We start from the raw sequence: 13834 nt of genomic DNA on the forward strand, positions 1-13834 counted from the left end.
TATGACTGTAAATTTAGTAATATAATTGACCCACAGATGGCGATTATGACATATTGCTCAATTAAGCCCCGCCCACAAAATTCGAAACATAATACATCATGGAAACGAAGGCACACCTGTTTGTTGGTTCTCAGTTGCTTCGATAACTTGTTAGTCCTAGACCAATTTTAATTAACTTTTATTATTTAATAACAAATCCTACAAAAGTTCAACATAAATATGATTGGTCGAAAACTGACCCCTAATATCTAATTTAATAATTTTTTTAACAACACTTTTTAGATATATGCAACTTTTTAAGAAATAACGCGCAGATCGTATATTGCTCAAAGCGTTTATTAGATATTTAATTACATCTTTTATAACTACCGTCACAATGCGAAAGCGTATATCAAAATAATAAGAAATGAACAAAAAATTTACTATGAAACATTTTATCAAAAAACTATAGTACGAACAAAAAAAAAGATACGCTAAACCTTTTTTTTTAAATATTTTTACGTTACGCTAGGAAAAATCTTAACTAAACATTTTAAACTACGGGAAGCGAGTTTTAAATTCTTTACTTCACCATAGTTATCCGAACAACTATTAAACAGGGAAAAAAATCCTGGATTTAGGATTTTGTTGTAACATAATTTTCCTAGTTGTAAGACTAGCGTGTGTGATCTGATCAATAATCCACCAACGGTCTGGATGGTCGAGATCTGGAGCCAGATCGAGAACGTCGCCTATATCAAATTCTCATTTCATCAAGAACGTATTTATTTATATTTAGGGAGAATAGAGAGTTTCAGCAAAGCCATTTCTAGGCGATTACGTGAACGTCTGCAACCCAGGGCCCCCACTAAAATCTTGAAACAATTTATAGGAAAAATAGGATCAAAATTATAGGATTTTTTAGGACTATATAGTATATAAGGTATTTCATTTACTTTATGCATTTAAAAACAAAATTTATTATTAGTGAAATAAAAATTTGATTTTCACTTAAAAAAAAAACGATTTAACCATTTTATCACAAAAATTTACTAGTAGTTAACCATGTTAACAAATAACAAAAGTATAGACTAGAATGGCTTTGTATAGGAATTTATCATATTGCTAAATCTAGCAATTTACCTGAATGGCGGGATTTTAAATGGGCAAAATATCAGAATTATAGGAAATTTTTCTAAATATATAGGATTTTATAGGACTTTTTGGGGATTTACTAAAAATATATGATTTATAGGATTTTACAGGATATTTTCGAAAATATAGGATTTTACAGGATATTTTATAAAATATAGGATTTTACAGGATATTTTCGACAGGATATTTTATAAAATATAGGATATTACAGGATATTTTCGAAAATATAGGATTTTACACGATATTTTAGAAAATATAGGATTTACAGGATATTTTCGAAAATACAGGATTTTACAGAATATTTTCGAAAATATAGGATTTTACAGGACATTTTTGAACATAGGATTTTACAGGATATTTTCGAAAATACAGGATTTTACAGAATATTTTCGAAAATATAGGATTTTACAGGACATTTTTGAACATAGGATTTTACAGGATATTTTTGAAAATATATGATTTTACAGGAATCATAGGACCTCTGGGGGACCTGGCAACATTCAGGAGATTGGTAGACGTTCGCGAAAGCGCCTAGAAATGGGTTTGCTGAAACTCTCTATTAAATATGTTAAGACGATCCGCATAGAACCTTGCTCTATCCACAGACCACCTACCCCAAGAGGGACGTGTATCACCGGTAGTAATTTAATAGGCTTTTCTAGAAAATAAGCTAGGCTTGCTGAACTTGTTTTTATGTGGCTCATTCGTCACGAAATACGTAGAAGTTCAGTTCAGTACTATTGTTTCTCCAGGGTTGCCACAAAATTTTCCGATTCAAATTTCCTGACTATTCCCTGTTTTACCTGACCACTTTAAAGAGATTTTCCATGACTTTTTAAAGCCAAAATTTTTACGTTATATTTTACTTTCATCAGGAGTTAATAAATTTAAATGGACTTATATTTCAGTAAAAAGGTTATTGCAATGTTGAAAAAATTAGCCAAACTTTCAACCAAGTAAATGATAATCATAGAATTTATTATAGATCTAGAGTAAAATTATCTTCAAAAAGTGTCAAGATAAAATTGAATTCCCTGATGTTTCCCTGAATTTTTACAAATTTTTAATTCTTAAAATTCCCTGACTTTATAGGCCCATTTTTAAATTCCCCGACTTTTCCCTGACTTTATAGGCCCATTTTTAAAATCCCTGACTTTTCCCTGACTTTATAGGCCCATTTTTAAATTCCCCGACTTTTCCCTGACTTTATAGGCCCATTTTTAAAATCCCTGACTTTATAGGCCCATTTTTAAATTCCCCGACTTTTCCCTGACTTTATAGGCCCATTTTTAAATTCCCCGACTTTTCCCTGACTATATAGGCCCATTTTTAAAATCCCTGACTTTTCCCTGACTTTATAGGCCCATTTTTAAAATCCCTGACTTTTCCCTGACTTTATAGGCCCATTTTTAAATTCCCCGACTTCTCCCTGACTTTATAGGCCCATTTTTATATTCCCCGACTTTTCCCTGACTTTATAGGCCCATTTATAAAATCCCTGACTTTATAGGCCCATTTCTAAATTCCCCGACTTTTCCCTGACTTTATAGGCCCATTTTTAAATTCCCCGACTTTTCCCTGACTTTATAGGCCCATTTTTAAAATCCCAGACTTTTCCCTGACTTTATAGGCCCATTTTTAAAATCCCTGACTTTTCCCTGACTTTATAGGCCCATTTTTAAAATCCCTGACTTTTCCCTGACTTTATAGGCCCATTTTTAAATTCCCCGACTTCTCCCTGACTTTATAGGCCCATTTTTATATTCCCCGACTTTTCCCTGACTTTATAGGCCCATTTATAAAATCCCTGACTTTATAGGTCCATTTTTAAATTCCCCGACTTTTCCCTGACTTTATAGGCCCATTTTTAAATTCCCCGACTTTTCCCTGACTTTATAGGCCCATTTTTAAATTCCCCGACTTTTCCCTGACTTTATAGGCCCATTTTTAAAATCCCAGACTTTTCCCTGACGCGAGGCAACCCTGTTTTAAGTCTCGAATGTGATACAGCTTTTTATAGAGCGCGCCACCTCACGATAAGTAGAGTCAGTTTTGAAGGTACAACGACGCGCATGCGCAATAACAAAAATTGTATTGTAGGAGCTGCCACGCGCACGACTTTTTATTTTAATTTTGTAAAATAAAGAATTTTTACGAGTTATTTTCTGTTTGCTGTACAAAAACACCTTTTTTCGCGGTTGATGCAAGTCCTTCTTGTGGTTGGTGGTTTGCGCTCTAATTTAAATGCAATTAGATATAGACGTAACTGACCTATTATTTCGGGATTTGGTGGGACGGTCTTCTCGTCTTTTGGTGGGCGGGCTGTGGTCTCTGCCCCTGCTCCCGCTGCGGCTTCGACTGTCTCTCGACTTGGAACTAGGGTACTTGTCTTTGCGCCCGCGGCTACGGCTACGACTACGACTACGACTACGGCTCTTGGATCGGCTTCGACTGCGCGATTCGCTTCTCTTTCTTCGGGAATGTAGCGACTGACCACTGACGGACGAGGGTCCAGCGGCGGAAGACGACGCGCTGTCCGAGTCCTTGTCGTAGTCTCGCATACGATGTCGTCGTTCCCTCTCCCTGGAAAGAAAACACTCCTTTTAAACACCAATTGTTCGAGGATAAACAAACATTTTGAGAGGAAGCCATTAGAGGTCGATTTCTTTACTTTTATTTGTACTCTAGATGGCGCTAATTTCCAGGAAATCAATATCGATTTATTACAAAACCACGCCTGATACTCACTTACACAGTAGAATTTAGTGAGTTTAGTGACTGAAAATCTACCAAAAATGGTAAAAACAATACTGTTTTATTGAGTTTTTGGACTAGTTACACAACCAAAATAGTAACTATATAACCATACGAAGTTATATGACTTTATTTTTTTAGAAAAGACGAAATTAGACTAGTTTTTTTTAATCTAGTTTCTTTTAAATGTCGTCAGCCGATTTTTTAAACCACTTATTAGCTAATTAAATAAAAATTAAAAGCGAACGGAGTTTGATTTTTATTTATTATTTAAGACAGTTTTCTAACGTTCAATGCTAAGGAAATCTAAAAATTCGAAAAAAGTGATAAATAGTAACTATTTTTGGGAAAAGTGACTTTTAGTGACAATTTTAAAAAAAGTGATTTTAAGTGAGAAAACTCAGAAAAGGGACTCAGTATCAGGGCCTGCAAAACTAACTGTGAATACTATTTTAAAGGGAGTATAAAGGTTCATTTGTATCATGGCTCAACTAATTTCACATGACTGCCGCCAGGTTTATTACGTTAAAAACCATACCCAACACATTTTAACAAACGATATACCCATTTTAAGCGCTGTTTTGTCCAAAATCTATAAACATCAGATCATCTTTGAAATAATTCGGTGTAAACAGAAACATTAATCACTAATATTTTTTCACGGTTTTCAGATAACATTTCAGCAGGGTTGCCAGAGTTTGTCAGCCGAAATTCAATTCTTTGACATTTAGACTAATTTTTTAAAATTCCCTAACATTTGCCGGAATTCCAAGTTTACGAGGTACTGTCGCAGCCTTGTTTAAACTGCTAGCGCCATCTGGTAAGACTTCGGGTATCTAAAAAACCGACCTCTAAAGGCGTTATTCCATTGTCATTGAATCAGTATATTATGGTCTAAAACCCACGGTACAATTGGGTATATTTCCAAAATCTAGCCTCCGAGCTATAAGACAGTACATTTTTTAAAAACCCACATCATAGTTTGAAAAAATTGAGATAAAAAATAACTCAAAACAACCATCAATTTCTGTTTCATTTCACACTAAATTCTCTCACTAAAGAGAAGAGAAGAGAGAAACTTCAAATAGATGTTGGATCTCATTGAGGGATGAACTTGGCCCGTCGAACAATTTTTCATTGACGCCAAAAACTGGCCTACTACGTTGCCTCCCAAATTCCACCCCCCTCCTTCGTAGAAAGGCACAATGAAAGAAATATCAACCCCCCCCCCGCACACATGGTGTATGTAGGCACCACTATCTGGACCTATAACCTAGCTAAGGTAGTTTGTAGAGAGAGCGCGAGAGAGACAGACAGTGCTGTTAAAAAAAAAAGAGTACGAGAGATAGATAGGCCACCCCTGAAAAATAAAATATTGATTTTTAAAACGCGCCCCCTGGGGGATTTTAAAATAAGGCCTGATAGTGTAAAAAAGCGGCAGGATGGAATACCAAGGGAGACTAGTGGGGTGTTAGGAGTTTAAAAAAAAGGAAATTTAGGCTCGGTGCTACGCTGATAATACTAGAGGGTGGGTCTTTCCAGCCCCCTCCCCCCCCCCCGTTCAAAACTGGGTGTCTATACCGTAGGTTGACTAAACTTGGGGGTTTTTAAAACTGCTCTTTTTTTGTGAAAGAAGGGAAACCCCCTGGCTCTATCATCTCCCGCATTTTACCCCCAAAATGATATTATACGTATTGCGAGACACGTAAACTGGGCACTGTTCCCCGTCTTTTTCCTAAGGGGGGTCTTTCTTTGGGGTGTCCAGAACGCTCATCACTAATTGTCAGGGGGATGGGGTGGAACTTGGGGCAGACAAAGATAACACACGCTGCCCCCCCCTCCCAAAAAAAACCAAAATAGATCAAACTGCATTTGGTTAAAACGTCGGTTTCCGGTACTTTTATCGAAAAGTAAAAATTAACTATGAAAAACTATTTGAAATTGCGCTTAGATTTATAATTGTCTGGCGGTTTTATCAAGTAAATATACCGTCAAAGTGTTAATTAAAAAATATCTTATGTAAACTAAATTTTTATGGGCTAGATATTATTGCTTTTATTTACACTAGATGGCGCCCATTTAAACCTTTTGTTAGGATTGGAATAAATACTACTTTATTAAGGGATATTTTATATAAAAAAATGTACGAATTAATTCATCTCAGGTAAAACTCCGCTACAAAAAACAAAGTAAAAATAAAGATTATTCAAAATTTCAACGTTTCAGACTATTGGCGCCATCTGGTAAGACTTAAGAGTATTTAAATATGGCTCTGTAATGGCGTTACATCTCATTTCAAATGGGTTATCCGTCTAAAAGTATCTCCAAATATTAACTTTGTACCAGAACAGCTACTTTTATCGTACGTAATTATTCATTCGTATAGTGGCAAAAGTGGCTTCAAAATTGATTTAATTCAAGGAAAAACTGAGAGTGTGGTGCGAAAATCAGGGTGGAACAAAATGTGAGCGTTTGGCAGGGAGGCGTTGGTATATTATTATGTCGGCGTGTTCTCCCCTCTCAGCCTCTTTCTTTACTAATTTGCATCTTTACGATTGGAAGAGTACGCGTTAACCGGTGGCGCGCCGGCGTCTTTGAAAAGCCCAAGGTAAACTTGTTGAACGTATTAATTTTCAAGCGGATTAGAGTCAAAACCGCGTAACAGTCATTTCTCACGCCCGCCATGATAATATACCGCGGCTCCCCCTTTTAATAATTGATGTAATCTTCGAGGCTGCCCCAAATTAGCTAACTCCCGCAAAATAAATTACAATGTTAATTCACTCCGACCATATTAATAACGCGTCTGCTTCCTCAAATTATTCGCGAGAGCCTTTGCGCTGGCTGCCGATGATACTCAATACCGGGACCATCGAGCAAATTTTGGAGATAATAATTTCAAATAAAAAATATACAAATTTATGTCTGACTTTAAAATGGCAACCAAAGTGACGCGGGAAAAATTTAATGGCAAAATCTGCTCAAACTGCACAGTGACACTGGCATGATCTAGTTCAAAGAAAGTTCGCTGGTGGCGCTGCCGTACAAGACCAAAAGTACTGGCTTCCGTGTCACTGTGCAGCTTGAGCAGGTTCTGCCACGTAGTTTTCCCCATGTCACTTTTGATAGTATATTATAAGAAATATATTTCCCCATATTTGTGAAGTATACGTATAACATGTTTTTGCCAATAGACGGGTTAAGCCCGCGCTAAAAAACACGTATGGAAAACAACAACTGCAAAATAATACCACATCTAGACGTTCCCAATACGCGTTTTCTAACGCGAAATTAACCTGACAATAGAAAAAATATTGGCACGGTTTTGCTTCGAACCGCGTTACCTAAATTCTGTAAATTTTGTTTCGCATTCTTTACGAGGATTATAAAGTTTCATATTTACGTTGCCACACCTAATTTAAAATTTCTACCACCTGGTTTAACAGACGCTAGGGGTAACTGGCACTAGTTATGTTAAAAACAATTCACAGTCTGTTCAGCTACCGTAGACCCATCTGGCGGCCAACACGAAAAGTTCACTTAGCAGCTAGGATCTTAATATGCTCAAAAACGCTAAATAAACAACCTTAGCTTAGCTATAGACGCTAAAAGAAATTATTCGCTCCAAAATAAAAACCGTCAAAAGGAAGGGTTTTTAAATTCAAAACGCGTGAATCTCGATGATATCGCCCATTTTTTCGTCGCACGTGCAATTATTTATTCTGATAATAAAATAGAATCACGTGGGCTTAGCAATATTTATCTGCATTTGTCTTAGCCAATAAGATTATCCCTTCCGAGCAAGCACGCGCCAATTTACACAATGAACCGATGAAGATTTTCAAATCAATTTCTTTTAAGATCTATTGGCTTTTCGTCTGCCAACTTCTCGAGTTGTCCGCCAACTTATATAATGACAATCCCATTCGATTGAAACGGGTGTGAACAGGACCTTTTTCGCTTAGGCTGCTGTCCATTAGTAAAGGAAGCCGCGCTACTCTCCGCGATTTGCGTAAGGAGTTGAATAGTAGAAGGAGAGTCTAATCACGCCCTTTCACCTTCTCCCTCTCGAAATGTCCCCCCACTCTCACTCCCCCCCAGCCATCATCGACTCGCGCGACGTGAAGAGAAGAGAAAGGGGGGGAGTGAGAAGAAACTTTTTAGGACGCAGTGCTGGAAGAAGAAATTTAATCCCCCCTCTCTTTGGTCCCATGTGGTGGAGGAAAAGAGTTCGCGCAAATTGAAATCAAGCGACAAGCGCGCGCGTGACTTTTTTCGGGGGCACTCACTCTCTCGCTCTCCTTCCTTCGCCAATCTACATCGTCAGCTTCTAAATGATTTAAGGCTACCCCCGCCACCAGGAGTCGCCAATCCTATCTCTCTCTCTCTTACTCTTTCTCCCTCCCCCACTCTTTTACTCAAACTTATCTCAACTCCCTGGGCATACCGATCATGATTCTAGGCTACCACTTTCTCTAGTGATATTTTTTTCTTTAAGGCGGTCCTCTACCTATCACCCCTTTCGCCCCCCCCGCGATAATATAATCTTAAGACAGAGGGCCCCCAGCTGTGTTTCTAAAAGTCTGATCCTGGAAATTTAGTTAGGCCATCTTCCCAAATATCAAGAAGAGTTACTGGTATGAAAGATGAGGGCATCCTGAATTATAGACACGTTCAAAACAAGAGTTGGATTGTATTTATTGGATATAAATAATTTAAAGGGCAACAAAAGTGGCGCTAGGAAAACTAGGTGGCATTACCTGCTCAAACAGCACTATGACACCGATGCAGCGCCCCCGGTGGACTTTCTTCAAACTATACCACATATCCGCCTTTCGCCAGTGTCAAGTGCAGTTGGAGCTGGTTCTGCCATTTAGTTTCCCTTTCCACTTTTATGGCCAGTACATCCAGAAGTATATTAGAAATCTCTTATGAGAGAAGTATCCCCTTTCCTATATTGCTAATGTCATTAGCCTTTATATTGTTAATTTGTTATAGAGCCACGTAGCAGCGAACGCGAGAAGTGCATAAACTGCTTGATTTCCGTCTGCTAAGCCAATGATAAACCACAAAGCATGTACATAGTAGATGAAAATCCTGCGGTTCATGAGTTTCTTACTCATATCCGCCGCTACTTATGTAAACTAAAAAGGCTATATTTCTTGAAACATATCCCTTCACTATCTCCCGCTAATTTTTCAAAATACATTACATAAACAACACAGTACAAAAACTATTACACTAGAAAGATTTTAATTATAATGAATTAAATATCCCTACACAGTTTCAAGTCTACATTTTACTATAGTCATGAAGGATTTTTTTCTTAGAAATGCACATAAAGGGGATTTGGTATGGGGGGGGGGGATTTTGTCTTAGAAAAGCACATGGGGGGGAGGGGGACTTGTGCTAGATCCCTAAGGTACATGTTTAACTTTCATAGCTTCGATGGATACTTCTCTCGTAAGAGATATTATACACTTCAGGTAGGATTGAAATTAATAGGTTTTAAGCAAAAAATGTATTTACCTCTGCCTAAGTTTAATAGCCATTTCTCTCAGTTCTTCTGCCCGATCCTGACATAGTCAATGCAAATGAATTATATTTTACGTGAAATCATGAAATAACTAACAGGTTGTACTAACCATTCTCTCCTGTTCCTGTTTTTCATATTTTTGCATTTCGGCTTTCTTATCCATTTTATCTGCATTATTAATAATTATTAATATTTGTGGGAATTTTTTTTTGTCTTTTTAAAAATATAACAATTTGATTACATTGTTTATTTAGCAAAGCTTGCATTTTTCTTTTAAGTTTCTCTTGAGGAGTTAAACTCTGAAAAAACGGTATTGTTCCAAAGGGTTAGAAATTGGTACTATTCAATCTCATTGTTATAGGCCTAAAATTTAAATTGGCTTAAAAAATAAGTTCAATTCGCGAATATACACTTTGTATTATACATATCTACCTTAAAAGCATAGAAAAAATTTGAAATTAAGCTCAGGGAAAAAACAGTAGCTCTTACTGACTTTGGAGGATGAATCTGCTTTACCCAATAACGTGAGAGGCCTGTAAATGGAATATTAATTTCAGTAGACTAAAGTTAAATAAGTAGCTTCATAACGTACTTGCGGAGTTGAACTCTTGCATTGTGAGAGGAATCTGATTTAGTATCAATTTCCTCATCGCTAGTCAATGATATTTCACTGCCGGATCTTGAAAGACTATGGCGATAGTAAGATTTAACAGGTGGAGGAGGTAATTTGTTACTGGGTTGAGAAGATTTGCTCCGAGAACGGGACTTGTTTCTGGAACTAGAGGAACTTGCGCTAGTCGATCGTGACCTGGCATAGCGTGACATTACATTTATTTTTCTGGCTGGAGCTACTAGTTATACGGTATTTTGCAAAGCCAATTGGTACCTGGAAGGTGAATGGGAAGAAGTTGAAGAGGAACTGCTTCTTCTACGTCTAGATGGCTTCTTCCTGCGTCGTTTACGTGAAGACCGAGATGAGGAAGACGAGGACGACAACGAAGAGGAAGTAGAACGAGAACTTGAATGTCTCGAACGGGATCTTCTCTTTTTATTCCTTCTAGAATGAGAGGTGGATCTTCTACGATATTTTCTTACACTATGGCGGGATGAAGATGATGAAGAGGACGATGAATGACGTCGACGTTGTCTGCTACTCGTCGTTGGAAGTTGTTTGTTGTGTGGTTTAGGCTCTGGGCTAAAATAGAATTTACCCAAAATATAAACCTTACAAATTTCTTTAGTAGTGATAGGATTTTAAGGTCTGCAATACCGTGATATTAACCTCCTATTTGTGTAAAGGAATAAAATTATTCTTAAAGCACTCCCTATCAGCATAAGTGGATAATATGACACTTCCTTTTCACCCAATGCAAAGTTTTTAATGATAGTCTGTTTCGCCAATGACAACATCAACTATTTCGTACCGACAGACGGACAACCCTCCGCGAACTGCTCCTAGTATTTGGAGGAAGCCCGGAAAATCGCCGACAGTCCACCGGTATCTTTTTCGACAGACCAGCCAAGGCCAATTGAAAATTGAAATGCTTTCAAAAGTGTAAATAACACTTACTTTTGGAAAATCATGATGAATTATTGAATCAGAAGATAAAAATAACAATTATAAACACTGGCTCCATTTCAGAAGTTAGTTTTTTTTCGAATTTCAAACCTAAACACGAGTACGCTCGTATTTCTCGCCATAAAACTAACCAACTATTTTGCCAACGGAAAGAGTAGGAAGGGACAGTTTCCTAATTCGCAATCACTCCATGACAGACTATCATTACCAAATTCGTTATTATCCCCTTATGATAATAATAATAATAATGCGATTAATATTAACCCTATGGGTCACAAATATGTAACACATCTGCACTCTAAGTTGAAAAACATTTTTGGAATATATTCGAAGGATTGCAAACCTTAACAGCTTTATTTAACCATATTCCAAAAATATTCCTAATTTTTAAATGTTCATAGGAAACATGATAAATAATCTTAAATTTTAAATAACATAACAATAGAGTAGGATTAAGATTTGCAATAGGAGGAATTTAGGAAATCTGAAAAAGATAGTTGATGATGTTATTGAGAGAGAAAACTGGTCCAACTTGGTGGGGGGAGAATGAAATGCGAGTTACCGACCGGGAAGGCTTCTCGACTTTGGCCATAGGCAAGAATGGAGGAAGTTCAGGGCCAATTTTCTCAAGCCCATTCTTTTTGGCAGGCCCAACGCTGGGTTTCTTGTCCTCATCTGAACCATCATCCCCAAAACTGGTGATAAATGTCACTTTTCCAGAATTTTCTGGAGAATGAGAGCGGGATCGAGATCGGGAACTTGAGTGGACTCTTTAAATACACATAAAACGTTAACAAAAATGATTTAAATCACATTGTTGGGTCCAGCAATATTTACCTATTATATGGTTTGGTTACAACGGGTTCTGCAGCAGCGTAACTGGGAGGGCTGGTTACTTTTCTGCCCTGAAGTTTTTTCTCTCTTAATGCACGTCTTTCACGACGAGATTTTCTACCCTAAACAATATAAAAGAATATTGATTGAAATTTTCATTCTGTGATGTAAGTTTTGTAACCTCCTCATTCTTACAGAATACATAGCTTTCTCTTCCTCTATTTCCTTAGCCATTTTTAACTGATCTGCTTCATCTTTGTCTTGGTGTAGATATCTGAATATCAAAGGAAAAATATTTTTTTTATAGTTAAACGCTATAAATAAATTAACTCACGATATAAAATCGGTTTTTCCCATGGAATATTTGATAGCGTGAGAATTCATTTCCGAAGATTGCTCTATTGTTAATTCATCAACATTAACTGTTACGTCAAAGTCAATGTCACTTAAATCTTCATTATCACTCTCCACTTCTTCTTCGGACTCAGATTTATTTTTTAAAATTTGCATCGCTGGGGTGCTGTCTTCGTAAATGTAACCAATAGCGGCTTTCTTTTCCGAGAGTCTTTGTAATCAGACAGAATAAAAATTAATTTAAAAGAATTTCCACTATATTTGGACAATATTATGTACTTTTTCTTTTCATCTTCAGCGCCAGGTTTTAAAATTGGGCCAAAACGCTCCTCCAAATAAATTTGATGCAAAAATTTTCCCTCGGCAACTATAAAATAATTCAATTAATATTCAGCTTCTATTGTTTACTGAATCAAATTATACCTCCAAAAAAGTCATTTTGTACTAATGTTCGATATCTCTCATAATTAGCTTGTCTTTCTTCAGTATCTAAGTCATCAGTTGACCTACAATAATTGTAAGTATTATTACATTATTATTATTCATTTTGGATGGTTCTAGTAGTACTTGGGAGACTCTGGTTTGGCTTTAAACTCGGGAATTATGTCAAGATGGGCTCTAACATCAAATCTATCTATCAAGTTATCTGCATGTCCTTGCCATGGCATCCTATATATAATAAAGCCACTTATGGTGAATTTTGCTAATTTTTTCAAAGATTATGATCTATTACATAGTAGCGGGACTATCAGCAGCTTGCGCAATTGTGGGATCCAAGTGTATCCTACACCTTCTTCCATGTACTTGAAGGAATTGTGCTGGATCTTGTTTCTACAAAGAAAATTATTTAAAATACCTGTATAGGAGGTAGTAGTTTGGTATTTATGGTATTGCTAGAAAGATGTTGTGTATACTATTCTTTCATAATATTCCCGACGTCTTTCAGCCCTTCTCTTATAGTCCACCATCATCCCCCGTATTTTCTTTTCTTGTTTTCTCGCCTCATGCCACATAATTCTTGAGTTCCAGGACGGCTTGAACGACGCCGTTTTTACAAATTGATATATTTCCTCCGCTTGGAGAGCTTTAATTTATTTCATGGGAATTCTATACAATTTATGCCACTTGCCATTTTCTACAAAGGCCTCGAAGAAAAGTTGGTTTAATTTTTACTTAAGACGGTAGGTACCAAAAAGAATACGTGAACACACGAAAACATGTGGTTAAGCTACCCAGGTTTTGATACGGAATATTACTTAAATTGCCCCGCGAATTTGATTTTAAAGATCACAATAATTTAATCATTGAATTCTGATGTGTTATAACATGGTTAAAAAAACATCAAACATGCATCAAATAAATCTGCAGCTCTGCCTGCTAGCGTGGTAGCATGCAATACATTTTGAAGAAAAATTCGAAAAAAACCAGCCCAATAATCATAAGAAAATCGGCATAAAATTGACTTATAAAAATGAAACCTGTGGATTGTAAAATAAAAGTACTCATTTTTACATTAAATAACAATATGATTACGGAGATGGGGAAATGGTTTTTTTATCAGTAATTTATTGAAATTTTGCAAAAACAAACCGCCAAAAAATTTCGAAAAGTCGCCATGAAAACCGCCAAAGTTATAATTAAGG

The 13834-nt window shown here is 36.6% G+C and overlaps 1 protein-coding gene across 1 annotated transcript; it reads right to left on the minus strand.

Moving 5' to 3' along the window:
• Window positions 1–352: 352 nt before the first annotated feature.
• On the minus strand, window positions 353–13522 carry LOC149936319 (uncharacterized). Its single transcript, XM_090181528.1, has 17 exons — window positions 13106–13522; window positions 12925–13022; window positions 12759–12860; window positions 12615–12697; window positions 12471–12558; window positions 12172–12402; window positions 12033–12111; window positions 11841–11959; window positions 11570–11773; window positions 10311–10619; window positions 10017–10232; window positions 9918–9957; window positions 9666–9723; window positions 9534–9592; window positions 9418–9464; window positions 3406–3717; window positions 353–731 (listed from the first exon to the last, which is right to left on the minus strand). Exons 1-17 carry the CDS (start codon window positions 13202–13204, stop codon window positions 674–676), a joined length of 2202 nt encoding a protein of 733 aa, XP_090037654.1. The 5' UTR covers window positions 13205–13522; the 3' UTR covers window positions 353–673.
• Window positions 13523–13834: the final 312 nt, after the last annotated feature.

The sequence above is a fragment of the Leiobunum rupestre genome, chromosome 7 (genome assembly GCF_980474605.1).
Source record: "Leiobunum rupestre chromosome 7, qqLeiRupe1.1.hap1, whole genome shotgun sequence".
Taxonomy (NCBI): Eukaryota; Metazoa; Arthropoda; class Arachnida; order Opiliones; family Sclerosomatidae; genus Leiobunum; species Leiobunum rupestre.

What these genes read in the sequence shown, in the direction of transcription:
- LOC149936319 (XM_090181528.1), bottom strand. Translation starts at nt 13,204, where the DNA reads ATGTGGCATGAGGCGAGAAAACAAGAAAAGAAAATACGGGGGATGATG. An exon ending in AAGAGAAAGCTATGTATTCT is followed by an intron (nt 11,960 to 12,032) that starts GTAAGAATGAGG and finishes TATATTGTTTAG; the next exon opens with GGTAGAAAATCTCGTCGTGA. An exon ending in GTAACCAAACCATATAATAG is followed by an intron (nt 11,774 to 11,840) that starts GTAAATATTGCT and finishes GTGTATTTAAAG; the next exon opens with AGTCCACTCAAGTTCCCGAT.